Source organism: Gadus chalcogrammus, chromosome 8, assembly GCF_026213295.1.
Source record: "Gadus chalcogrammus isolate NIFS_2021 chromosome 8, NIFS_Gcha_1.0, whole genome shotgun sequence".
Classification (NCBI taxonomy): domain Eukaryota; kingdom Metazoa; phylum Chordata; class Actinopteri; order Gadiformes; family Gadidae; genus Gadus; species Gadus chalcogrammus.
The window spans coordinates 5,360,186-5,385,838 of NC_079419.1; the positions used below are offsets into that span (position 1 = coordinate 5,360,186).

Sequence of the window (25,653 nt, forward strand, 5' to 3'; positions counted from 1 at the left end):
TTTTACAAATGGATGCTACATAGAACCATTGAGATTACACATAGGCCTACAGAGGTGTGGTTAGAGATAAAAACAGACATCTTGTGACGGCTTCTGACTGGGCTTCATGTGAGTTGGTAGGGGTGTCATTCCATTCTATGGTGCTCGTCTTGAGAGGGTTAGAGGTCATCTAAATCATTAGCTCAAAACAGCTGTGGTGTTCTCCTGCTCACACATTCAAATCACTAAAAGGTGCAAAGAAGTTGAATGGCCTTCCTGCTTATGGTGTCATCATGCATCAAGTCTGCGGGTGCAAAAAAGATAATGAGGCTTTTTTTATCCAAAGAGACTAATAATAAGTACATTTTCTTATTGCTGTCGGTACAGTGAGGATGTTCATAGGACAAATGTCGAGCACTAACAATTGCCAGGTTAACCCAAACAAACAAAGATAGCTAGGATAAGATGCTAAGTAGCCTACTGTTTTTAAGTGCCAGGACGTACAAACATACAATAAGTGCGTAAGATGGGTGTTTTTAGGAGAGTAAGGGAGGAGGAGGGGCAGTGGGGGTAAGGGGGGGGCTATTGAATCCAAACCCATGAAGCCATTACAAACTCATGCTTACCCATTATCAACATTCATATCAACCTTTTCCTATTGTTTCTAAAACAGCTGTGCAGACTGGTTCGGAGAGCAGCCCCACCACCGCCGACGGGACGGGGGAGAACGAGGTGGTTTTCAGACACAACATCCGCCTGCGGACGCCGGCCTGCGACTGCGGCGAGTCGGAGACCTTCAAGGCCCTGATGTACCGGGTCAACGGGCTGGAGGAAGAGGTCAACTATCTGAAGACCCAGTGTGCCGACGGGTGCTGCAACAGCAAGGGTGCAGGTAACAGATCATCAAGTCCCAGCTCTTCTCTGTTTTGGCCCCGCAGTGGCGGAACGAGCTCCCTGCCAATTTCAGGACCGCAGTTGGTCAGGTGCTATGAAGGACGTCCTTACTGTACTGACAGCGTATATTGTTTCACCTTCTTCTGACAAATATACTTATTGTAAGTTGGTTTAAAAATAACTAAGCATATGCTTAATGCCCTAATTGTAAATGTAAATGTGACAGGAAGAGAGCAGATGCTTCAGTGCGATCGGTCTAGGGTTGAAACAAGGAGGACCCGTTTAGTAACGAAATGCATTTTTGATCCTGTGATACATTGAGTGATTTGGTGGGCGATCACGAGGCTGTTTAATTGCCCTTGTTAATTGTCGTTTGCATACAGCCGACACACGCTCGGGTGAACCCTCGATGGGTAGAAAAAAACGTAGCGCAAAATGATCCATCACTCTCACGAACCACCCCCCCCCCACCCCACCCCCCACGAAATTCAGTTGATGTGTTTATTCCATTAGCAGTGTCTCTCTTCCCAGAGCCTTCATATCTGCAGCGTGCCTAAAGTTGTTCCGATACTGGGTATACATCGGGTATCTGTGAGCAGTCACGTCATCGTAAGAAAACTCTTCAATAAGAACAAGTGCCGTTAGAGGTCACAATGCTAGATGATGTATCGGTATACTCAACTTCAGGATTCTGAAGGTATCCGGGAGGAAAAACTGGTTTCGGAATATGCGTGTCCCAAAAAGAACGTTCAGTTATCGGGTCTGTCTCTTCCCCAGGCGTGGACACCAGCTGCGGCGGCCACGGCACCTACCAGCCCGACGCCTGCACCTGCGTGTGCGACCCGGGCTGGCAGGGCCCCGACTGCTCCGCCTCCGCCTGCGACCCCGACGACTGCAATGACAACGGGCGGTGCGTGGACGGCCGGTGCGTCTGCCACCAGGGCTACGCGGGGCCCGGCTGCGGCCAGCTGGCCTGCCCCGACAACTGCAACGACAAGGGCCGCTGCGTGGACGGGAAGTGTGTGTGCTTCCCGCACTACGGCGGCGAGCACTGCGGCGTGCAGCGGTGCCCCAACGACTGCGTGGGGAACGGGCGCTGTGAGGACGGGCGCTGTGTCTGCAGCCCAGGCTTCCACGGGGACGACTGTTCGCTGGGTGGGTGCCTGGTGATGGTGGCTCCCCCAGCCCTCACCCTAACTGCTCCTGAGGAGGTGGCCGTCGCCTTGCTTGGCTGACACCGCCGTAGGTGTGTGAATAGGGGGGAGCAGGGACAGAATCCAAGTCCTGTTTATGATAGGGAAAATAATGGAATACAAGTTAATATAAGCAGAACGAAATTATTATCATGATAGGATCATGGGAAACAATAAAAATGAGCCGTTTAAAATATGCATAATACATATTATACTTCATAAACAAATAATCGAATGAATAACCTTTGGCGGTATGTTAATTCATTCTAATATAGTTTAATATGTGAAGAAAAGCTCAAGACCAGCTGAAGTCGGCAGCAACCTGTGATCTGAATGGCCTCCTGCTATTCAAAGTCCCCTCAAACCCCAAACAGCTACCAAACAGCTGGCTTTATAAAACATTACATACCACGATTTTAATCCTCAGATCATATCTGAGGAACACAAGAGAGCCTTTATGGCCTCTGGTCCAAATATGCCCTTAAGTACCTTTTTAAATTACCTCTTTCTTGCTCACTAACCAGAACCTTTTTCTAAACTTGGCCTCCAGTAGCAATGTGATGCAATTGCATAAACATGATTCAACCACCTTCTGAGACGAGGCTCCCAGGTCCCTGTCCCCGCGATGACGGATGAGTAGAAATGGGCCTTCATTTTCTTAATGCAAAATTGCAAAGCCACACAGTTGTGGTTTGAACCCATAATCAGATGACCCACACAACGGTTCAGTCTGCATATTGGCAGCTATCTGGAGGATAATCTCAGAGAAGGGCTCCCTCTCGTTCATGGGGAGCGCTGTAGCGAGGCCCTAATGACTGCGTGTGTAGGAGCGGTTTGATGTCGTCCAAGCTAAACAGTGGCTCTGTAACATGGAGAGGGAGGGGAAACAGCAGGTTTTACTCGGTGTGTTATTTTAGACTTTTTGAATCGAGATGGTCGTACGCCACAGGAGAAGGGAATGGAAAGGAGTGGATTCTGACGTGCGACCCTCTCACTGGTGTGTTTGGTCAGGGTCCATTTCCACACGTGGAAGGCGGTCGAATGTCGATCCCGGCAGCAAAAGGGATTATATTAACAAATCACTAGAAGTGGTGCTACTTTAATCAGCTTAGGAAACCATCCTCTTCCAACCACTGATACCATATATATTATAGAGATGATATCATATTTTCATGTAGGGAATACTGATGGATGATAAACTTTAAAAGCAACAGTAGCCTATGAATCACATGAGTATTAATATTTTGAATGTATTATACTGTAATATATGAATATACATTAAATGTTAGCCATACTTTATAATATATTGAATAAAACATCTATTTCATCAATAATCAAAGAAGTTTGAGAAAATTGTCCTCTGTCTGAGCATTAGATTTATTTTATTAATTATTTATATATTTAAAAAAAAAAGTCTGCAAATATCCTTTTATTTAACTTTTTACCTCTCTTGACATTAAAATATACGTTTCTACTTTACCCAACTCAAGTATAGTAGTAAAATATGTTACATTTTTTATAAAATGTCCCACGAGATGAGACTGACTATATTCAAACCAAAGTTATGATCGTTTGGGCATCTGCTAATGGGCGGAAAAGCCATCAGCTAACGTTAGCAAAACAATCTGCTTCCTGCCTTCCCAATGTCAACTAATTGCCCAATCAGATATGAAGTCCTTCTTGGTGAGACCTAACCCTCTCTGCACCCCATTCTCAGTTACACTGAGCATACCTTGAAACCGTTCAGCTGAATCATTCCTCAGTGTAATACCCAGGCCTTTCACTTTAAACAGCACCTGCAGAGCCCTTATCAATCTGTTTCCCTTTACCGTAGCCACAGGACATTTATTTAAATGAACGCATGGGTCTAGCTCTGCCTGCTGACATAAAAGCCTTCTGCCTGTCGGTTCATCATGTTATTGCTCCCCGTGATATATGTACCGTAACCGTAACCATTGTCCCTCACATCTCCATTGGCTGAGAGAAAGAAAGGTTTTTCATAATACTAGTAATAAGGATAATAACGATAATAATAACAATAATAATAATAATATTAATAATAATAATAATAATAATAATAATAATAATCAATAATAGTAATACTTATATATAAGTAATCAAATGAGAACAGATGTAATGGTGGTATTTGTTTAATCCTAATTTATCCAGGCAGGGACATTGAGATACAAAACACGTTTTTCAAAAAGCCCTCTGGCTAAGATAGGCAGTAGAATTCCTTACAAAGAAGTTCCAAACAGACGACATAAAATCAATTTACAAGAAAATACAAAAGATATTATCATCATAAAAACAACACCAGAGGGTAGACTTTAAAACAGTGATAGTTTAAATAATCAGTAGGGGAACCAAGTCTGGGCAGAGTGCATAAAATCCCTCATCTGTTTAGTTTAATGGTGTCAATTAGAAAACTAAAACAACTAGTGCTCTGAACACTATAGAAATATGGTGATATTTTATTTATGGCCCTCCCTCCCTCTCTCACTCCATCCCTTGCTCGCTCTCCCTCTCCCCCTCCCCACCTCCCTCCCTCTCTCTCTCTCCCTCCCTTCCTCTCTATCTCTTTCCTTCCTTCCCTCTCTCTCTCTCTCTCTCTCTCTCTCTCTCTCTCTCTCTCTCTCTCTCTCTCTCTCTCTCTCTCTCTCTCTCTCTCTCTCTCTCTTTCTCCTTCCCTCCCTCAACCCCTCCCTCCCTCTCTCCCCCCTCCCTCTCTATCTCTTTTCTTCCCTCTCTCTCCCTCCCTCCCTCTCTTTCTCTCCCTCCCTCCCTCTCTCTCTCCCTCCCACCAACCTCCCTCCCTCCCTCCCTCCCTCCCTCCCTCCCTCCCTCCCTCCCTCCCTCCCTCCCTCCCTATCACTCTCTCCCTCCCTCTCTCCTTCCCTCTCTCTCTCCCTCCCTCCCTATCTCTCTCTCCCTCCCTCCCTCCCTATCTCCCTATCTCCCCCAGTGATGGGTCCTAAGGGTCTTCAGTTGGTTAAGGCCACAGACGTGTCTCTGCTGGTCCAGTGGCAGCCCGTTCAGGGTGCAGAGTATTACATGCTGACCCACCACCCCAAGAACCAGGAGAAGGCACTGCAGGAGGTGAGCCTTCATAAGACGGGGCTGTTCAGTAAGATAAGACCCTAGGGAGACGGTGAAGGAGCTGGTTTTATCTCGTATTCCCCGAGAAAATAAAGCCTTTAACTGATAGTGTTGAGTAACGTCAGCTGCAAACGTCATACTTCAAATGTAAGATTTGAATACATGAGGAATATCTTTATGTTATGTCTTTCTACAGTTCATTGTGTATCTGCTATCCTTAATTGCACCAACATATCAGAAAAAGTATGTACAGGTATATATAGAAAAAGAGTTAGGTATGTGGTTATGTGCAAACTTACCTGCAGTAAGTTACTTGCAGTAAAACACCTTCTGATCCTGGACAATATTGGCTCTTTATCTAGGCCCTGAGGAAATATTTTGGAGGGTTTATTCGCCTAACTCACAACTTAATGAGTGTTTACTTCCTACTTCCAACCCAAGGTGAGGGTGGCCAACACAGAAAGCTCCTATCTGATCTCAGGTCTGGTTCCTGGGGTCACCTACACTGTGGAGGTGTACGCCGCCATCAACCGCCTCGAGAGTGAAGCGGACAGCATCGAGGCGACCACAGGTATGGAGGAGACCAATGTCATCCGCAAGCCTGAATCATGAAACATGACCACCACTCCTGTTAACGGTATAGTGCAACATCGTGAGGGTGCAGCCATTGGTGGAGAATTGTGCAACCAATGGCAGAAACAAACCATATTTGGCAAAGGCGAGACTTGAATGGCCACCTCCCACTATGGCGAAAACATGACTATATTTACTACTAAATTCCTTTTTAATTAAAAAAAATGGTCAAAATCAACCTTGCAAAATACAAATTCTGGAGATGAACTAGTGGCTGAGATCCTTACGGAAGAACAAAGAAAATGTATCGGCTTTGTATTGCACGCCAAGTTTTAACCACTTTGTTAATAAGTGATAACTTCATTGCCCATTGTGCGAGTATAACATCAGAAGCTTAATCCAGGTAAAACGGCAATTAGTAAAAGGCTTGGGGCTGTAAGTGTACCCTGAAGTACTATTGGTGGTGGATTTAAATTGTAACATTTGAGCTCATAAGTAACTCAAAGGCAGAGCTACGGATGGAAAATGCTCAAATATAAAACAAATGCAGGACAAGCTGAAGCTGGGCCAGTTTGGACGTTCCCGAAATGTCAGCAGAATGTAAGCAGGCCCGCAGAGAGGAGCAGCAGGTGTCCCGCTCAAAGGTGTAAGAAAACAGAAACATAAAGCACAACCTCAAGAATACTACAGACTCGTTTCAACGGTTGCCATTTAAAGGAAGAATCTAAATTCGGTTCAGGGATTACAGGAGTTGACTTTTATTAGCTTGCCAACATGGCAAGACCGGAATCGAACAATACAGGATGGTAGCCGTGAGACTGGCAGCTCACGACGTGTGACATTTGTTCTGACCATACGTGGTTTTCCACGTCTATTCCCGCTGACAAACGGTTTTCTAGTTTACGCAAGTCGCAGCATGTGGACGGAGCAACGGAGGCAGCAGTCATCGATTAGTGTTCCAACCCGTGTTTGTTGGCGTATTACTAGAGTTACTATAAAGATAATTACATCTCATGACATTTAATTAGGAGGAAATGGGAGCGGGGAGATTGCATTTATTGGCAGTTGGACTTGTTGGCAGATGTGAAGAGAGAAAGAGGGAGAAAAGAGAGAGAGAGAGAGAGAGAGAGAGAGAGAGAGAGAGAGAGAGAGAGAGAGAGAGAGAGAGAGAGAGAGAGAGAGAGAGAGAGAGAGAGAGAGAGAGAGAGAGAGAGAGAGAGAGAGAGAGAGAGAGAGAGAGAGAGAGAGAGAGAGCTGGGAAAGAGGGAGAGAGAGAGAGAGAGAGAGAGTGAAAGACATCATAGACGTCATAAAGAGAAATAACCACCAAACTGGAGGAAATGATGTGGTGCACATCCTGGGAGAGAGAGCGGGAGAGATCTTGGTCAATTCTATCAAACCTGAAACATTGTAAAAATGGAATGTGCGCCATAAACCGTAAAATCATCTGGCATCAAGCTGGATGAGTACCAAGCATGACGGGACGTCTGTAGCCATCTTTTAAGCCTTTAAAACATCATGTGTTTTGAAAGTGCTTCAAACTGTTGCTCCCCTCCCGCAGGATGACTGGAATGTCCCTGAAATGATCCACCCAGGCAATTATTTTATTTTTAGAATATTTGCCTTTGTCCAAATATACAGTTGGAACATCAAAGAAATGTCGTTAAAGAAAAAACACTATGTTATGCTTATTTTGGTTAGTGTGAAAAAGAAGCCAAATATGTATAAGTGTGATGGCTTATATTCATGGTTATGTCATGTTAAGTCATGGATATTAAGTAATGGATGCTCTCATTAAACACCTTAAAAGCATAATAAATAACTTCTGCCACTAGGGGTCTCTCTTGTTGCCTTCGCAACCTTCGCAGGGAAAATCCATCTGACATGACTCAGGCAGAAATCATGTTCACTGATGTTAATGTATAAAAGTTTATTGATATGGGCTAGGGTTAGGGTTATTATATATATTTTTCGCATTTAATCATCTTGTGTCATTACTTTTCAAAAGGTAAATACATCTTCTTCCTTCTCTATGTTCCAGTTGGACTACTACGGTTAAACCGATATGTCAGAGTTAAATAAATATGCTATAGTCCTCAACACTCAACTACGTAGTCCATTCTTGCTAAACAAATCAAAATTTCACATTACAATATTTTCTTCCTTTTTATTTAACTATTTCCCCATCATCTTTCCGTACCTCTACAAACTACGACAGACGTGTCTGCGATCGATGACATCCGGGTGACCGGCCAATCAGAGGACTCCATCTCGGTGGAGTGGCAGAACCCCGCAGCGGTGGTGGTGGACCACTTCAGGCTGACCACCACCGACCCCCGCGGGGACCAGGGCCAGCACAGCGTGCAGCGGAGCCAGGAGGCCCGCACCAAGCACACCCTCAATGGTGAGTGGTTCCGCGCGGCACACTTTCACACACTGAACCGCCCGCGGGCACTGACCTGTGTTTTACCTACGACCAAGTCACGCCACGCCATACGATGGCATGGCGTGTCATGATGTCATGTCATATGATGTCACGTCATATAATGCGATTCAATTAAAAATGGCATGCCATATGATGTCATATGACGTCCTATTATGTAATTTAATTGAAAATGTAATTTAATTGAAAATGCCGTGGCGTATGATGCCATGGCATATGATATCTTGCCATATGACCTCAAGTCATAGGACTTAATGTTACGTCATGGCACACCATCTGTTCCTTACCCTTCATAATCATAAATAAAGGCAGTGTATATGAATGGCCCAGCCTCTCACTACTCCTCGTCCTCCCGTCTGTGTGGTTCTGCAGGTCTGCAGCCGGGGACACAGTACCGGATCTCAGTGCAGGCCATCGTGGGAGCCACTGAGGGGAAGGCCTCCTCAACCACCGGGGTCACAGGTCAGTGGCTGGAGGGATGAGGCTCTGTGGAAACATCCGTCTTCAGCGGCGGCGCTCACTCGCCCGTTTACTAAAAGGCTGGTGGCGGGGCAGGAGGGTGGAGGAGCGGGGCTGGGGGTGGGCCAGTTCATGGGAGTGATGTGGTTGCTACTATCCAAGTTGGTTTTTAACATAATTAAATGATTGAAATATTTAAAGAAACAATGACATGGGATAGATTTTATCCCGGAAAAAATCGTCTAAAAATGAAATCAATTTTAGATGTGTTTCATATAATAAGTAATTAAACCAGGTTTTTCCATGGTAGCTTTAAACGTGGTAATATGTCGTACATGATGGTGAACAAACTAATCGATGACATTTTTTGTCACTGTTACTGAAATAAGGCCATATTTTAGACAGAACAGGTGTCAAATCCTATGTTTATCCGTTCTCTCTAAAACTCGGTGCCGTTATCCATGCTTCGACAGCACTGAGACATCATGGCTTACCACGCTCAGACATCAGCCACAGTCTGTTCTACACAACGGAGAGATTCAGGGAGCTCTCCCTTTTTAACTTCATTGAAACCTGATGGCATTTTTGACAATTTCAAGGCAATTTATGCATGTAAACCTCTTCCACCTAGTTCATTTTAAAGCTTTAAAAGTGATATAAAATAAGAATGCACTTACTATACTCATTGTTAAAACGTGCATTCATTCTACATTAATTTCATTCAATTGAATTTAGCACCACACATTAGTATTTCCCTGCGTGGGACTTTAAACAATTCCACAGTGGTTACAACTTAATAGAGAAAACCTCACAGTAAGTCATACACAGTGTTGCAGTAGCCCATGATGACACTTCAACAGGGCATTGCCCTTGTTTCAAAGCCAACAATGACTGTACAGCGATGACTGAGGCCAGCAGTGAGCACATGATATGTGGCATCGAATTAGCCGTGAAGCCTTAACAACTTGATGAACTGATACAGGCTAAGTGGTAATTTTGGTGGACACGTTAAGGTTCTGCTTGTGTGTGATGACTCCAAGATTATACTCTGTGATCACCGCACACGTGTCTTCACCCAGTCTGCGTTCTTGAGTAAATACTACGACCGAGTGATAAGTGAGTTGTCTTCCTGTGTTTTCGCTTTTTTTCTCCTCTTCCTACGGCTGTGTTGGATTGTTTTGCGAGCGCCGTTGCGAGCGGGAATTGATCGGAGGGTTTTAAACGCAACCATCTGCTCGATCGCTGCGCAACCGTCATCCGTTATCCTCCTGTTGAGAGAGCTATCTGTTTTGTTCCTGATAGTATTTTCTTATTATTGTCTGCCTGTCTACTACCCTTGTCTCTTCCATCACTTTGACCATCTCTTTTTTCGCTTCCATTTTCCCTCTTGTGTTATCCATCCTGCCCTGGCCCTCAGACAGTCTGGAGGGGGGGGGGGGGGGGGGGATGTCTGTATAGGCCCTAGGGCCTAGTGTTAAGTTCAGTTAATGGTTAGAGTTTAGGAGTGGTGGTTGGCTGCTCAAGACGGTCAAGGGTGCTGCAACAAGGATCTCGACACTGTTTCAAAAGTCTACCTGTTCAGGTTTCATCATGTGTGTGTGTCTATCTGTTTGTGTTCATGCATGTGCGATGGTGCGTGCATCTGAGTGTGGGTGGGTGAATGCGTTTGAGTGTGTGCGTGTGAGTTTGTGCCAGTGAGTGAATCGGCGTGCGTGTTTGTGTGCGTGCGAGTGTTCATGCTTGATTGTGTGTGTGTGCGTTTGTGGCCGCGTGTGGAGGATGGAGGCTGTCCCAGGTGCTGTCTAAGTCCAATCTGCTTTCCTACCTTCAAACAGTGAGCCTCCCTCTACTTCAGAGGCTTCCATCCTTGATCCAAAGTGTCGCACAGAGGAGCTTTCACGGTGATGCAGGGTGAGAGTACAGTCTCGGTTCTCTAAGTGGGCTGTGATAAAGCTGGTTACCAGGGGGAGAGAACTACTCAGTAATCCAATCAGGGATCTCCAACATCTGCTCCCGCTCTATTCCACTGCCATGGTGAGATTGGAGGAAGCTGGAAATGGTGCCAGGCTAGGAAACAGTGAGACAACACAGGATCATTGTGTTTTTTTTTTTCATATTCAATTTATCTTCCAAAGATAGTGTATCCAATTGTACTTCATACATTTGTTTCGTTATAGCGATAGCACTTAATCATAGCTGAAAGGATTGTGTGATTTGGAACCGACTGACTGACTTACTTTACAGTCATGAACATCATAAATATGACCTGAATCGCTGGGGAATATGAAAGTCAGTCTTGGAAAATGTACTGCCTTCTATAAAACAGATAGACTTATCTGCTTTAAATCATCTTTGCTGAAACTGAATGATTGTCCTTTTCTGTTGGTGTACATACGTATAACACAGAATAATCACAGGATTTTACTGTGATTCTACTGACAGTAAGCGCCTATGGCCCCTGCTCAAAGCGAATGGAAACTCTCTGCTGGCATAATGGGAGACACCGAGCCAAAATATTATAAGACCCATAAAACTGTGCGTATCCCTGCTACCGCTACCCCTGTTTCAGATTCAATAAAATGTACCCAGAGGTCCACATAACAAACAGCAGATGTTCCTGGTAGGAGGGGGGGACTGTTTAGTCTTCACTTTTGTGAGGCGTAAGAGAGCCCAGCAGCGCTGTGGACTGACAGCTCTCACTGGGAGTGTGAAAGACTCCTCGCTGGGCCAGTCAGTCAATCACCGCTGTCTGGCCTGATTGTGGTTAGTTTGTTTTTATATATATTACAAGCACACAAGATTGGGTCATAACAGTATGAAAAGGGCACGTTGTCCGTTGATATAATGCGTTGGGGGTGTGTGGACGGAATTAAAATGTGATCCAAGGAAGTGCAGGGAGGGACGGGTTTGGTGGCAGGTTATAAGTTAGATCAATACATGGTCATATTTTGAAAGATAACACCGCATTAACATGCTTCTTTAGCTCTTCGCTCCGGCTCGCGCGGTTATCGCGACACCGCAAGGGTGAAAAATGATGCAAAGCAGCCGAGCCGCAGTGGGGGCTAGGGGGTCCACGCCTGGCTAGCTTACCACCCATAATGGATAAGCTGTTTTCCACATGGTCGCGGCGCAACTGATGTTCTCGGAAGTCTAGCGCTAGCCACTGTTGTCGGGTCGTAACTCAATCCGTCACGTACACTTCAGGACCGGGCCAGGGTACCTACCGACGTACACACACACACACACACACACACACACACACACACACACACACACACACACACACACACACACACACACACACACACACACACACACACACACACACACACACACACACACACACACACTCTCTTAAAGTGACGGCGCACACCCCCACGCCAACACGTTCAGGTCAATTTCTATTAAAGATAATCACAATAAAGGATGATGAAGACGATTATGAGTGTCAAATTCTGTCGCATCCATTGAAGTATAAGAGCACAGATAGTTACGTAGCTGATGAAGCTGCCTAGCTTTTTTCACTGTGTTCGTAGAATGACCTAGCTGTCCAAAGTGAGTGATTAGGTCCTACACACTTGGCTGAAGATGAGCTGTAATGATAGAGGCCGCGGTTACACTGTGACATATTGGCTACATGTCTGCATCGGCGGTTAGGCTACATGTGTAAGGCGGTGATCTTGAACTCGCTCTTAAGAGCCAATTTGTGCGATCGAATGTCTGCGTTTGTGTGTGTATGAGTGTGTGTGTGTGTTTGTCTCTGTGTGTGTGTTAGTGTTGACCGAAAAAATATGGAAAAACATATTCATGAAAGTATTCATATTTCTTCATTTTCTTTTTTATTGTTATTATTGCTTCACAAATAGTTGAATATAAAGAAAAAAATAGGAGAGGGAGCGAGAACGACGCAATGCTCTGCGTGGAACAGAATCAATCACTGCAGATCGAGGATTGATGATCCGCCTCAGATAGAGACACTGTGGGACAAAGCTGACCTTGACAGAGCCACAAAGCAGGAACACGAAAGGATTATTGCTTTACCATTTTCTCTGGATTACTATCTGTCTGCCTCACTCCCTTTCTCATAGTTTCTTTCCCTTTCTGCGACTCTTAATTCATCATCTTCCTTCATCTCTCGCTCGCTTTTTTCGCAGTGGTTTTGGTTTCAATCGTCCACACACACACACACACACACACGCACACGCACACGCGCGCACACGCACACACGCACACACACGCACACACAAAGACTATAAACACACGCACACACAGACACACCCTGGCTTTAATGTCTGAATTGTGTGTTTGAAGAAATCCGCCGAATTATTTATGGCTCCATCCCACACACTCACACACACACACACACACACACACACACACCCACGTCAACACAACCACACGCAGACACATGAATTACGCACTCGCATATATATCATCCCCACAACCACACAGTCCTCAATGTCTCCCTACCCCTGGACGATGAAATTCTGCTCACAGAGGAGGGCCTTGAGGTTTTACCTTGCGGCCCTGTACTGCCTCTGTGCAGGCCCTGCAGAGCTTAATAGTCTGTTTTTCGTCAGGACTGGAGATATGCGCTCAGGGTATAAGCCCTCGCTGAAGAGATCCACAGATGCCATCGTGATGAATGCCATTTGGTGGAAGACGCTTTTCACCAAAGCATCTTTCCATGCCTTTTATCAATATGTTTTCACCATGGGGGGAGGTTGGGGTGGGGGGGGGGGGCTGCCCGGTGGGATGTGTGTTCTGGTGTCATGGATTAAATCAAACTGTTGAGGAGAAAAAAACTCAATATGTTTTTGGTTCGTACTAAGATTAGAGGAGACTTGGAATAATGCATACACCGGCAGTATTTGTGTAGGGATTGGTCCCTTTGAAGGGTTTTTTGATCTTGAGGAGAAATTCAATGGTGCCTGACCAGACAAGCATTCCTTCCGATATATCGGCTGCTTTGTTAACCGCTGCGCCCGTGTTCAACGCGAGGGAGGCTGGAAACAACACTTTATAAAATGGTTACATTTAATTATCTTCCCCTCTTGGTGCTATCTTAACTATTTATTCCTAGACGCTGTCCTCGCACTTTTATCTTTGTTCCTGTTTTCTGTTTCTGTTTTCTAGTGTTAAGTTCAGTTAATGGTTAGAGTTTAGGAGTGGTGGTTGGCTGCTCAAGACAGCCAAGGGTGCTGCAACAAGGATCTCGACACTGTTTCAAAAGTCCTCGCACTTTTATCTTTGTTCCTGTTTTCTAAAACGATCCCTGTCCTTATTGCACCCAGACCTCGACGCTCCGGTCAACCTCGTCACCACGGGGGTCACGGAGGACACCGCGCTGGTGACCTGGGACCGCGTCCAATCAGAGGTCAGCGGCTACGTGCTGACCCACACCTCCTCGGAGGGCCCCGGCCGGGAGGTCCCCCTGGGGCCCGAGAGCGACACCCACAGGCTGAGGGGGCTGCGGCCGGGGGTCCGCTACACGGTCTACGTCTGGGCGGTGAACGGGGACCGGGTCAGTGGGAGGAGCTCCACCGACGCTGAGACAGGTGAGTGGTTGAGCAGACGCTTTAATCCAAAGCGTTTTACAATAAGTGCATTTGTCAGAAGGAGAAACAACAATATATTGCTGTCTGTACAGTAAGGATGTTCATAGAAACAAGTGCCAGGCACTTGGGCCCAATCCCATTTCTACCCCTTACCCCATCCCCTTACCCCTTCAAAACAAGGGGGAGGGGTAAGGGGTAGAAATGGGATTGGCACTTACTATTGCTCGGTTAACCCATTCCCCATATACAACAAGACAGCTAGGATAAGATGCTTCAAAGTGCGTACATTAAGTGCCGGATCAAGAGGGACGTTTGATTCAACCGATGGGTCTTGAACCGTGTCAGCCAAACAACGAGGCAAACGATGACTTGATAACGTTTGACATCAAGCAAACAGCAACACTGGAGATCTCTAACCATCGATAATGAGTTTCCCAGGTAATGGTAAAATGGATTGGGCCTTCCCCCCTTCCCCAAAATTATAATCGTCTAGGTCAGGGGTCTTCAACGTTTTCCAGGCCAAGGACCCCCAAACTGATGGAGGGATGGAGCGGGGACCCCCTACTTATATATTGTATAAAATGGTGTTTTATATTAAACTGGTCCTATAGTGCCATGTATAAATGTACCTTGTTATTTTATAAGATATTCAGGTTCATATATTCATGTTTTCATTTTAAACATGTGCAACGTACAGTGAGTAGGGTGACCATGCCACTGCCATTCATAAACATAGCATTACATAAACTGATACCTGCCAAGATCAACCATGTCTGGCAATTGCATGTAATCATGCATAAAAGCTTTTCAAATGGATATTTTTAAAGCATAAATGTGGAAACGAAAATTAGTGATGTTTGTTAGTTTCTTTCTTGGCATTCTGAAAGTAGTCCGGTAACTTATCAACAACCAGCGTGTCCAGTTGCTAAGCGACGTCAACGTCTTTGGCGGACTATTCCTCTGCTGATCGCTTATTTTCATAAGCATAATGACCTGCGTTGTGCGTTCTGTACATTATCCCTTGCATAACAGCACTCTCTCTCTCCCAACAGTCTTGGCTGTGCACTCTCATCCAAATACGTATTGTTTGCAGCAGAGGAGGGGGTAGATATAAAGACCGGACGAGAAACTGACGTTGCTGTGCTGTCCTTCTTCTTAATTGAAGGAGCAGGCAGAGAAAAGTTCTCTCCTGCTGGACTTTCATTCAAAACCAAATACATAAAAATGTCAAAGCCAGTCCAGATGTGTCAGGTGTTCCACCGAGTTCGCATTTGACAGCCTTAGCTGAAATCAGTTTGTAAATATATTTGAGCAATTTCACTCTTCTCTTTGTAAAAAAATGATTCCAACCACATAAACAGCATCTTGATCGTCTCAATTGTATTTTCCTTTTACAATAAGTCTTCATAGACCCAGATAAATAGACTTCTTAGCCCGAAAATCTACGGTATAACGGAAAAAGACAGCAAAAAACATTAAACTGACTGCTCTCCTGAGGATACTTGACTTCCTGATATTATTATGGTCTGTTCAGGCAACAGGACCATGTCTCTTAGCTGGTCCCGCAAGTCATCTAAGTGAGTGAACATTCCAGATTCATCACCTTCAGGAATACCGTTCTCCTTCAGACACACTGAGGAAAGAAAATGAGAGCTAATTAAGGAGAATGTGTCCGCATCTGGCTGAAACCCACTTCATCACATTCTCCCTGAACTACTTCTTTAGTTGTATATTATTATCACATCTTCACTGCCTCTCAGGTCCGCTCTGACACCTTGTCGGAGATCTTAAGCACGAAATAAATTCAACTCGTCCAACTACTTGCAATCATAAAAACACTCCCAAGTATTCCCCAGAGCATCTTTAACGACCATATCATCTATTTTCAATGTTATCACTACGCATTGTTATGTCGCTAACCCATTGAGTATTTGATTGCATTTGCATTTCAATGGAGGCGCCGGATAGCGACAAGAGTTTAGACTTAAAGGATAAGCAAAAAACATAAGACGGCTGTGCTTGGGGCATCCTCATTCCCCCGGGAGGACCTCTCTGGATTAGGCCCTGTTTCACCATGATAACAAGTTGATTTTGTGATGGGTTTTGATTAGCATAATTTTGGATAGGCTTGCATCGCGGCTGTGATTCACCGTCAAACATGTTTGTAGGAAAGAGGCAACGTAGCACATTTTGATCTGTGATCGTAACAAAATAAGGGAGAATTAACCCTAATCTCATCAGAAATATCCCCAGAGCGGTCTATATCTGAATTCAGAGCCAGGCACAGTCAACCAGAAGAGATATTCTCCCAGCACATTTCACTCACTAATAGCTGATAGATGGCTAGGCCACTTCACAAATACCACTCCTGCAATGTCTCCTAAACCTTAGCTACAGCCCCCTCAACTCACTTTCACTTTCTTTTTCCGTGAAGGTTTTCCCCCGTAACGACCCTGTTTCTCTGTCCCTGATGGGGTACAGCATGCCCTGGTCTGCCCTCACTAACTCCCATCACCCTCCTCCTCCAGACCTGGACGCTCCCACTAACCTCCTGGCCCGAGATGAATCAGAGTCCGCCTTCAGCGTGGTCTGGGACCGTGCCCAGGCCCCGGTCGACGGCTACGTGTTGACCTACTCCTCCTCCTCCTCCTCCGAGGCCCCTGGAGGGGAGATCCCAGTGGGGCCCGACACCACCACCTACAGGCTGACAGGACTGGGGCCCGGGGCCGGCTACACTGTCTCGGTCTGGGCCGTCAAGGGGGACAGAGTCAGCAGGAAGACCTCAACACAAGCTGAAACAGGTTTCTTCCCCCTGGATGTTGATGGTAGACGTGTGCAATGCAAAAAGGAAGAATGCTTGATTCAAAGGTTTTCCTGCGGTTGATTTATTACATTTGGGCTGACGTCCTCAAAAGTTTGTGGCGATTCACGGGACGATTATCCCAGCAGTGCGTTCTGTGGGGCTTGTTGAACAGCAAGCAGTGTTTTGTCACAGATCTGTGTCATCAGTTAAAGGGTGCAGCACAATGGTGTGTCGACTGTAAGAAGAATAAACATAATTCTCTATTATTTTTTAATTTGTAGCCCACTTCACCATAAATAAGTAATGTTTAAAGAAACACAATTATTGAAAATACTGGCCTTCTCCGTTGACTAAATGCACCCATGTTTTCTAGTGCTTGAATGCATCAAGTTTTTTTCATGCACTCTGTGGAATAGTTAATGGGTTCTCTGAATGAAAAGCCTAACTGTCATTGAGAACATTTTATTTGAGGTATGCAATAATTCATAATGTAACAGCAGAGTCTGTGACATCCACTTGAATAATTAAAGGTTTAGGCATTGCAAACATGAGAGGGTTGAGCATGAATGTGAACTACTAAGAGATATTTGGAAAATGAATAACAGCTATGTGTCTAATTTAATTCAAGGCAAAATACTTTTAGGAAAAATTGCATTTAGAAACATTGTGTTTGGCAAAAACATCAAACCTTTCATTGTTTCCTATTAAGAACACAATTAATAAAGGATCAAAATAGAGTTGGCACCCAAAAATGTATCATCCCTTGCTTAGAATATATGGGTTTCTTTCGCCAAGCCAAAAAACACGAATACTCGAAACAAGTGAACAGTTCCACAACGTTGAGCTCTTGGCCTAAACAGGGCTGCTGTTGTCAGCATGTGGAGCTGATTCCACTGTGACTTGGGTAACACTGAGTAAAACTGCATGTAACCATCACATGCTGGGTTGGCAGGAGCCTAAAAAGTGGCACAGCAACCCTCAAGATAAACCAATTATCCTTGCACGTAGAGATAAGTAGCACTTGATCTAAAATGTGTACCGCGGTTGTGTTCCTTTCACAAGAGAGGACGGGCTTGACATCGCTTAAAGGGGTCACCAAGACCGCTAACAAGGTCAAAGTAAGGGGGGGTTTGGGGTCTTTGCGGCAGCAGATAGTGACATGTGGTTAATGGGGTTCAGGCGGGGGGATCTGTTAAGGTTCGGATTGATCCAGAATATAATCGGTTTTGAAAGAAATGCTGCAGTAGATTGGGTCAGCCATGGCGATCAACCGTTTTTAAATTCTAACAAGCTCCAGTAAACTGTACATGTAATTACATCTGAATATATTAAGTCAATTTAATTATTCTGCGCTAAAATGGCAACATTCTGCCCTCCATTTAATATTTTTCCTTAATGTGGAGAATGTCCTTCATATTTTCTTTCCGGCGGGCGGAGAGGGGGGGGGGGGGGGGGGGGGGGAAGGGGGTCTGAGATTACTTTCACAAGCAGCCAGAGCTTGAGCGCCGGAAGGCGGGAGGAAATGCTTCCCCACAGGCCACTGCAGGCCACTGGTCATGTCCTTTAACTCAGCATGCAGTGGGAACAGCAGCAGCAGCAGCCGCAGCATATGGCGGGCAGTTTAAACAGCAGCATTGGTGCACATCCAACTGGAAACTCATTAGTGAACGTCATCTTTTTTTCACTTTGAGCCCACACCTTTTTCAACGGGGGGCAGAGGCTCATAATATGCAGCATCCTCTCCTCATCATTCACCTGGAGGTTGTCACGGTAACAAGCTGTTAATGGCGCTAGAATCAGACGGCATCACGCCGCCGTGTAAGGTAAAATCATTTGGGATGCCTGGAAATCTGTTAGCTGTGATTTATGGAAGCTGGAGCCATTTATGTGTCTGTTGGAACTTCCTCAGCGAATATGCTGATTTTAATGTTTTCTCCATTCGGTTATGAGTTACTTATGTGACATTTATGGTATCGCTATTATATATTTAGATTTGCAGGGAATATAAAATAGTTGACGGGGAGAGATTGATTGAGGAAGACCAGGATATTATTGATTTGGATGTCATTGAGTCATCCTTCATGATGTAATTGAGATGTATGCATTCTGCGACTTTGCGAAATATCATACACTTAGGCTTTGCTGGTATTCTACTCCTTAGAGCGAAAGCTAAGCACAGCTTTATTTCTTTAAGAGAGGAAAGCTGAACACAGCTTTAGGTGGAAATGCGAGGAAATAAAGCAGACCAAAGTAAATAACAAAGTATAAAACCGCCTAAAGTCCTTAACACCGCTGCCTTTTACTCCTGACAGTCATCGACACCCCGAAGGAGTTGAAGGCTGCAGATGTTGCCATGGACACCGCTCGTTTGACATGGATACCCCCGCTCGCTGTCATCGAGGGATACATCCTGACCTACCGGGCGGTGGATGGCACCACCGAGGTAATGAGTCAAAATGTCCCGGGTTCAATCCCCCGTGCCCCGGCTGTAGGCAGCCTTGTTAGCCAGCTGCCAAACCACTACCCGTCCAATAATAATACTGTTTCTGAATTCAGTGCCCTTTGGGTGCTGCTAAATAACTAAATTGTAAATAGTGAAAGACTTGGAATAATGAGACATGGTTTTGCATAAAACTGTTTTTTTTTTCAGTTAAAGGTGAATCTTCGGGATGAGGATAGACTTTAATTATTCCTGGCGGGATGTGTATGCGGTAGCTCGAGGAGTTCATGAGATTTCCTCCTCATTTGATTAGTTCATCCACCCACGTGAAACCACAAAGCTTGGGTTGTCACATCTTTTTTATCCTGAATCGAATTTGACTCCCTAAAGCCGGACTAAATATCAACCACCATTCAACTCAGTCCAGGTCTGCTAACGTTGGAAAAAAAAAAAGCCTGAGCTTGCTCCACGGCAAGCTAAGGCTTAGGTCAATGACGAACGATGACAGCAAGATGACCATGAAAATAACATCTTGTATAAATCTCATGCATTTTCTTCAGGAGGTGCAGGAGTGAACTGCGTCAGTAGAAATCCACCAGGACTTAAGCAGGCTTCACCATGCTGCCCCATACATTATGGATTGCAGATTTACAAAACCATATTCACCTCGGAGGCTGGACTGACCCTCGCTCTGTCTACTCAAGCTGTGTATAACACTGGCCTCTGGTGGCAAATCATAGCAAATTGTACCTCAACTTTTGAGTTATTTGTCAGACGCTTTTATCCAAAGGGACTTACATTAAATGTGAATATGTGTCATTAAGGAGAAGGCGAGAAGGGGGTCACGGTCCATGCAGCTGTTGCCATCGGTGATGGAACAAGTAGCTTTTAGCTTGGACTCATCCCTAATAGTTGCCACCACACTAAACTCTACCCCCCCCCCCCCCCCCCCCCCCCAAATTATAAACTAGTGATGCATGTCAGCTATGTTAGAACTCAGAGGAAGGCATTTTTCAGATTTACATTTTACATACACGTTTAGCAGACGCCTTTTCCAATATACAACAAAGACAGCTAGGCTAAGATGCTACACAACAAAGGCCTATTTCATCCTGTGTTTTCATGTTGAATTCAAGGATAACAGCAAACTAATCGTCGCTGATAACCGAGTCCTCCCGCTATGTTTTACTCTCCCTCATACGAGCAGACGGTGAAGAAGAGGCTGGGCGCGGGCGACGGAGCCAGCTTCTCCCTGTCGGGTCTGGCGAGCGGGAAGAGATATGTCGTCACCCTTATCGCCTACCGAGGGGCCAAGAGGAGCAAGGTGGTGGAGACCAGCTTCAAAACAGGTCAGCGCACCCGGCCACACAAGCCGCACAGCGCCATCCGTGCATGTGACCCCGGTTACAGGACTGGAACGGTCCTTCTCCAAATTGGTTTCCACTCCACGTGGCCGTGATCGGTTCTCCTGACCCCTTGTCCGCTTGTGCTCTCACCGCCGGGGGTTCCAGTGGGCCATCACTACGCCCTCCCCCTGGACTGTGTGCAGGTCATGAGGAACGGCAACAGCCAGAGCGGTGTCTACACCGTCTACCTGCGAGCCAACCGCTCCCGGGCTACCGAGGTCTTCTGCGACATGGATACCGACGGCGGAGGCTGGCTCGTAGGTTTCCACCCCCCCAGCCCCCCACCCCCGTTTCACACGTTCCTCAGCTGTAGATCAAAGAAGTCCAGCACGTTGCATCACATGCGTTACAGACTCCATAGCCAGGAATAACTTTACATTAGCAGCAGCGATTGCCAAGCTATTAAAAGCGATCCTCTATCTATTAACGCTGATTTGAAGGCCGTTGAAGGGGTTTGTCGTCGATGTGACGAGGCAGACAAACAGACAGGCGTCCTTGAATGTGTGACTCAGATTAATCAGGACTCATGGAGATTCTCCCTCTCTGCTCCAGATGCTCCAGAGACGCACCGTCGGCAAGCTCGACTTCATGAAGCGGTGGAGGCAGTACATCGCCGGTTTTGGCAACCTGACAGATGAGTTCTGGCTCGGTATGCACAACTTAAAACGCACTTCAACGGAATGTGAAGGAACCGGGAGGAGAATGCGTGGATGAAGTGTCACCCCATCAACGATTTGAAATGTTTTGTCTGTATGTATGTATGTATGTATGTATGTTTGAATGTCATACATATATGGTCTCTTAAACCCTTTGAGACTGTACCTGTGATTAAGGGCTGTACAAATAAAGTGTAATTGATTGGAACCCTTCCCGGTCGGACCCTTCGTAAAGGTGGTCTTTAACGTGTTTTCCTCTACCTCACCGTGCCGCCAGGTATGGATAGCATCTACGAGCTCACCAACGGCCCCACCCAGTATGAGGTGCGCTTTGACCTGGGCTTCGGCTCGGAGAGGGCGTACGCCGTGTACGACAGCTTCAAGATCGCCCCGGCCAAGCAGAAGTTCAAGCTCTCCATTGGCACGTACAGTGGAACCGCCGGTACGTCCATTGCTTGTTTTCCGTTCGGGAATCATCGTCCAAAAACAAAAGGGAAAGGGAAAATACAAAGAGCAGCAGACCTGTAGAAACACTTGTCAGAAGGCAGCTCTTTGTTTTTCTAAGGCATACAGATATAGCAGCACACACACAGCTGGCGGTTGAACATTGTGTTTCTTTGCCTCCACACTGAGAACGTTGGGGGGGGACACGGAGACAGGTATAACTAGGCAGCCAGCGGGGTGGTGCACAGTAGAGAAAGGATTCTGGTCTTTTTTTTAAGCCGCTCAGCTGAACTCCCGCTGTCCTGTGCCTATGGAGTTATCCCTCAAAGAAGAACTAGCCAGCTCTCTGCTCTGTGAAACTACGGTAATGATAACCAAAGGCATTTATTTAAAGAAGAGGAGCTCATCTGTTTGGTCAGGGAACTACAAAAGTGTTAATATATAAACACAAGTTTCTGGGTCCAAGCCACGTTTCCCACAGTCCATTGAGATTGCTCACCCTCACCCTCACCAGTTCAATATTTAATCATACCTCACAACAACAACAACAACAACAACAACAAAAAACAAGATAGAAAAGTAGGTGACTTTGAGTCTGAGTGTGCTAAACGGTCCACGGTGACAAAACAGTTTTATTTTTGATATTTCAACCTTCACCATGTCTCCTCGGCCCAGGCGACGCCATGACCTACCACCAGGGACGTCCTTGGTCCACGGTGGACTCTGACAACGACATCGCTTTGGGAAACTGCGCCCTGACCCACCGCGGGGCCTGGTGGTACAAGAACTGTCACCTGGCCAACCTCAACGGGAGATGGGGCGACAACCGACACAGCATGGTGAGCGGCGTCCACCCGCAGCGCGGTCGGCTTTGAATTGCTGTCTGATCGTCCGTGAAATAGTAACAGTGTGTATATTATTTGATGCGCTGGACTTCAACAGCCTGACATGCCAGACGGTTTGCAAATGCGTGTTAGTCGGGAGCCTTCGGTACATTTATTTGATTTCCGAGGGGCGCTATCAACCGCAGATTCCTCCAGGCATGATTGGACGACCAACTATCAATCAGGGCAGCAAAACGTGTGTCACACATAAGCTGCGGCCATCTTTGTTGTTTATCAACAGCGCCCCCAAGGGCACTCCTCTGTACATTCATCATATCAAACCCGCCCCGTCATAAAAAAACGGTTGTCATTGGCCCGACCCTCGCCAGGTCTGCTAGAGGTCGGTCTGAACAGGAGGGGGGACGGACCCAACCTGCCTAGGAACCAAAGGGTTTTTTCTAGTTTTTTCAAGTCTGCGACTTGTGTGACTATGTGTTGATAATCAGAACTTCCTTTCATTACCCGACCTCTTGGCTTGTGAGTGAACCGCCTCTCAGATTGTGTTTGCTCCATAGGCTAAGACAGCGACAATCATAAACGTAGTTTAGTCAGAATCATAAAGAAGTTATGAAATAACTTTTCTGCCAACATCCACGCTAGGAAGTCACTTCCTGCCTGTTTCCCGCCAAAACCGTCCCGGTTCGAATCGAATATAATCCAGCCGACAGGCTACGATACGGAGAGATTCGTGGAAGGTCTCATTCCTCAAGCTAATATGCAGACCTAGCTAATAAAATTGGAAAACTAAGTACAACTGTACCCAAATTACAACGGTTAAGAACTTCTCTGAGATGACTGCATGCTTAACCGGACCTCACTACTTTTCAAACTCTGGCTAGGGCCCTGATTGCAACCAGTTCATATACTGGCAATTTAAAATTATGTATCCATGCACAAATCCCACACGTAGTTCCTTTAATTGCAAAAATTTTCAGATTTGCTTGAACCAGTATATGCAAAGTGAAAATGAGATCACACACACACACACAGAAAGACTTTTGAGTTATTTCCCCAGGGCTGCCGCAGTGTGTATACTCACCACTAGGTGGCACTAGCAACGTTGTGTGAGAAGGGGCGACGCAAGCCCAGTCTAGCCAAGTTTCCCCATTTTGGACGTAAGGGAGCGCTGCTCTGAATCCATCATCTTGTATTATAGAACAAATTTATCAAGCCATATATAGAACCCCCGCGTCTGATTTTCACTCCTTCTTTTTATGAGCTAACATAAGGCGTTATTGTCCAAGGAAGATGGATGCTGAAGATGGATGCTAAGACATGGCAGTGGATCATCCTCTCTGCATCATAACGCTGGAGTATAATAACTTAGCTGTAGCTCAGCATTTATGGGACATTAATGTTCCATCTTTATTCATAAAGATTAGTGTAGTAGATTAAATATTGAATACAAGGTGCCGCTTGTGATATATTCAATATTTGTTCAGCAGCTATTTAGTCGAACGAGCGAAAGAGAGCATTTAACGACGGAACGCTCATAATGGAACGCTCATTTTCTGAGATCAGAATTCTAATAATTACGATGATTTATGACTTAACGCCAACGAACCATCACTGATGACGATCAATGATGGCAACAGATAAAGTAGTAATAGCACTCACCAAAAGTAAATCAGAACAACGAAAACCAGCAGAAACTATCATCCCAACGTCATTACTGTCCACAACGAAAACAAAAAGGCTTGTTTGGAACAAGCAGATGCTGCCGTTCCCTGGTCAGCAATCAGAGATAACTCCACCCTGAGGCTTTTCACTTCGGCTTGTTTTGTTTTAGATCATTGGGGTGAATCAGGAAGGCCCGAAATCCATCAGCCTTGATAACAGAGCACATTTCTCTAGGCCACATGGGGAAGAGGCTGGTGCTTTGCCAGGCTGGTGCGACAACAATAGCCATTATGTCTTCGAGAGAGAGAGAGGTAGAGAAAGGTAGAGAGAGAGAGGGGTAGAGAGAGAGAGAAGAAGAGAGAGAGGTAGAGAGAGAGGGGGAGAGAGAGGTAGAGAGAGAGAGAGGAAGAGAGAGAGAGAGGAAGTGAGAGAGAGAGAGGAAGAGAGAGTGAGAGGAAGAGAGAGAGAGAGGAAGAGAGAGAGGAAGAGAGAGAGAGAGGTAGAGAGAGAGAGAGAGGTAGAGAGAGAGCGAGAGGTAGAGAGAGAGCGAGAGAGAGAGCGAGCAATGGAGAAGGAGGGATGTGGGAATAGGGAAAGAGAGAGGGTGCGATGGATATTGTGATGGGGAGGAGGGAGAGAGATTGAGAGAGTGCGATGGATGAATAGCGATCGGGGAAGGACAGAGAGGGATAATGAATTAGGGGCGAGGGAGAGAGATGGGGAAAGATGCTGTGGGAAATTTACCAGAATTGCCTCAGCCTTCATCAAACTACCAAACCTGCTTTATAGTTCTGTCACACACACGCACACACACACACGCACACACACACACACACACACACACACAGACACACTCGCACGGCTCGTTGTGATGTCTGTTAATGACACTCAGAAACCTTTTTTCCCGCTCTTTGTCGAGTCATGAAAACATGTTTGTGTCCCGATGATACACGGCCCCCATCAGCCACCACCCCCCCTTCCCTTCCTCCCCCCCCCCCACACACCGACCCCCCCCCACATCCACCACCACCTCCCCCACCATCGCTACGGCTCTTCTCATCGTTTAAATCCTATCTTCTTTCATTTTCCCGCTCTGCTCCTCCATTATCCGTCTCCTCCTCTTCCGCTCCCGATCCCGTCTCTCCCTCTCTTCCAAATGTACTCACCCTCCTCCACCCCGCTTTGATTTGGACTTTTCCTTT

The 25,653-nt window shown here is 45.9% G+C and overlaps 1 protein-coding gene across 1 annotated transcript in view; it reads left to right on the forward strand.

The window, feature by feature from the left end:
• The window catches only part of tnn (tenascin N), a 49,296-nt gene that overhangs the window by 23,223 nt on the left and 420 nt on the right, over positions 1-25,653 (forward strand). The window contains exons 4-17 of the mRNA XM_056597618.1: positions 653-871; positions 1,651-2,028; positions 5,032-5,165; positions 5,607-5,736; positions 7,957-8,142; positions 8,554-8,643; positions 13,935-14,198; positions 16,727-16,999; positions 19,314-19,444; positions 20,649-20,790; positions 20,953-21,104; positions 21,400-21,496; positions 21,781-21,945; positions 22,623-22,786. Of these exons, the coding sequence (XP_056453593.1) occupies positions 653-871; positions 1,651-2,028; positions 5,032-5,165; positions 5,607-5,736; positions 7,957-8,142; positions 8,554-8,643; positions 13,935-14,198; positions 16,727-16,999; positions 19,314-19,444; positions 20,649-20,790; positions 20,953-21,104; positions 21,400-21,496; positions 21,781-21,945; positions 22,623-22,786 (2,525 nt within the window). The remainder of the gene's footprint in view (positions 1-652; positions 872-1,650; positions 2,029-5,031; positions 5,166-5,606; positions 5,737-7,956; positions 8,143-8,553; positions 8,644-13,934; positions 14,199-16,726; positions 17,000-19,313; positions 19,445-20,648; positions 20,791-20,952; positions 21,105-21,399; positions 21,497-21,780; positions 21,946-22,622; positions 22,787-25,653) is intronic.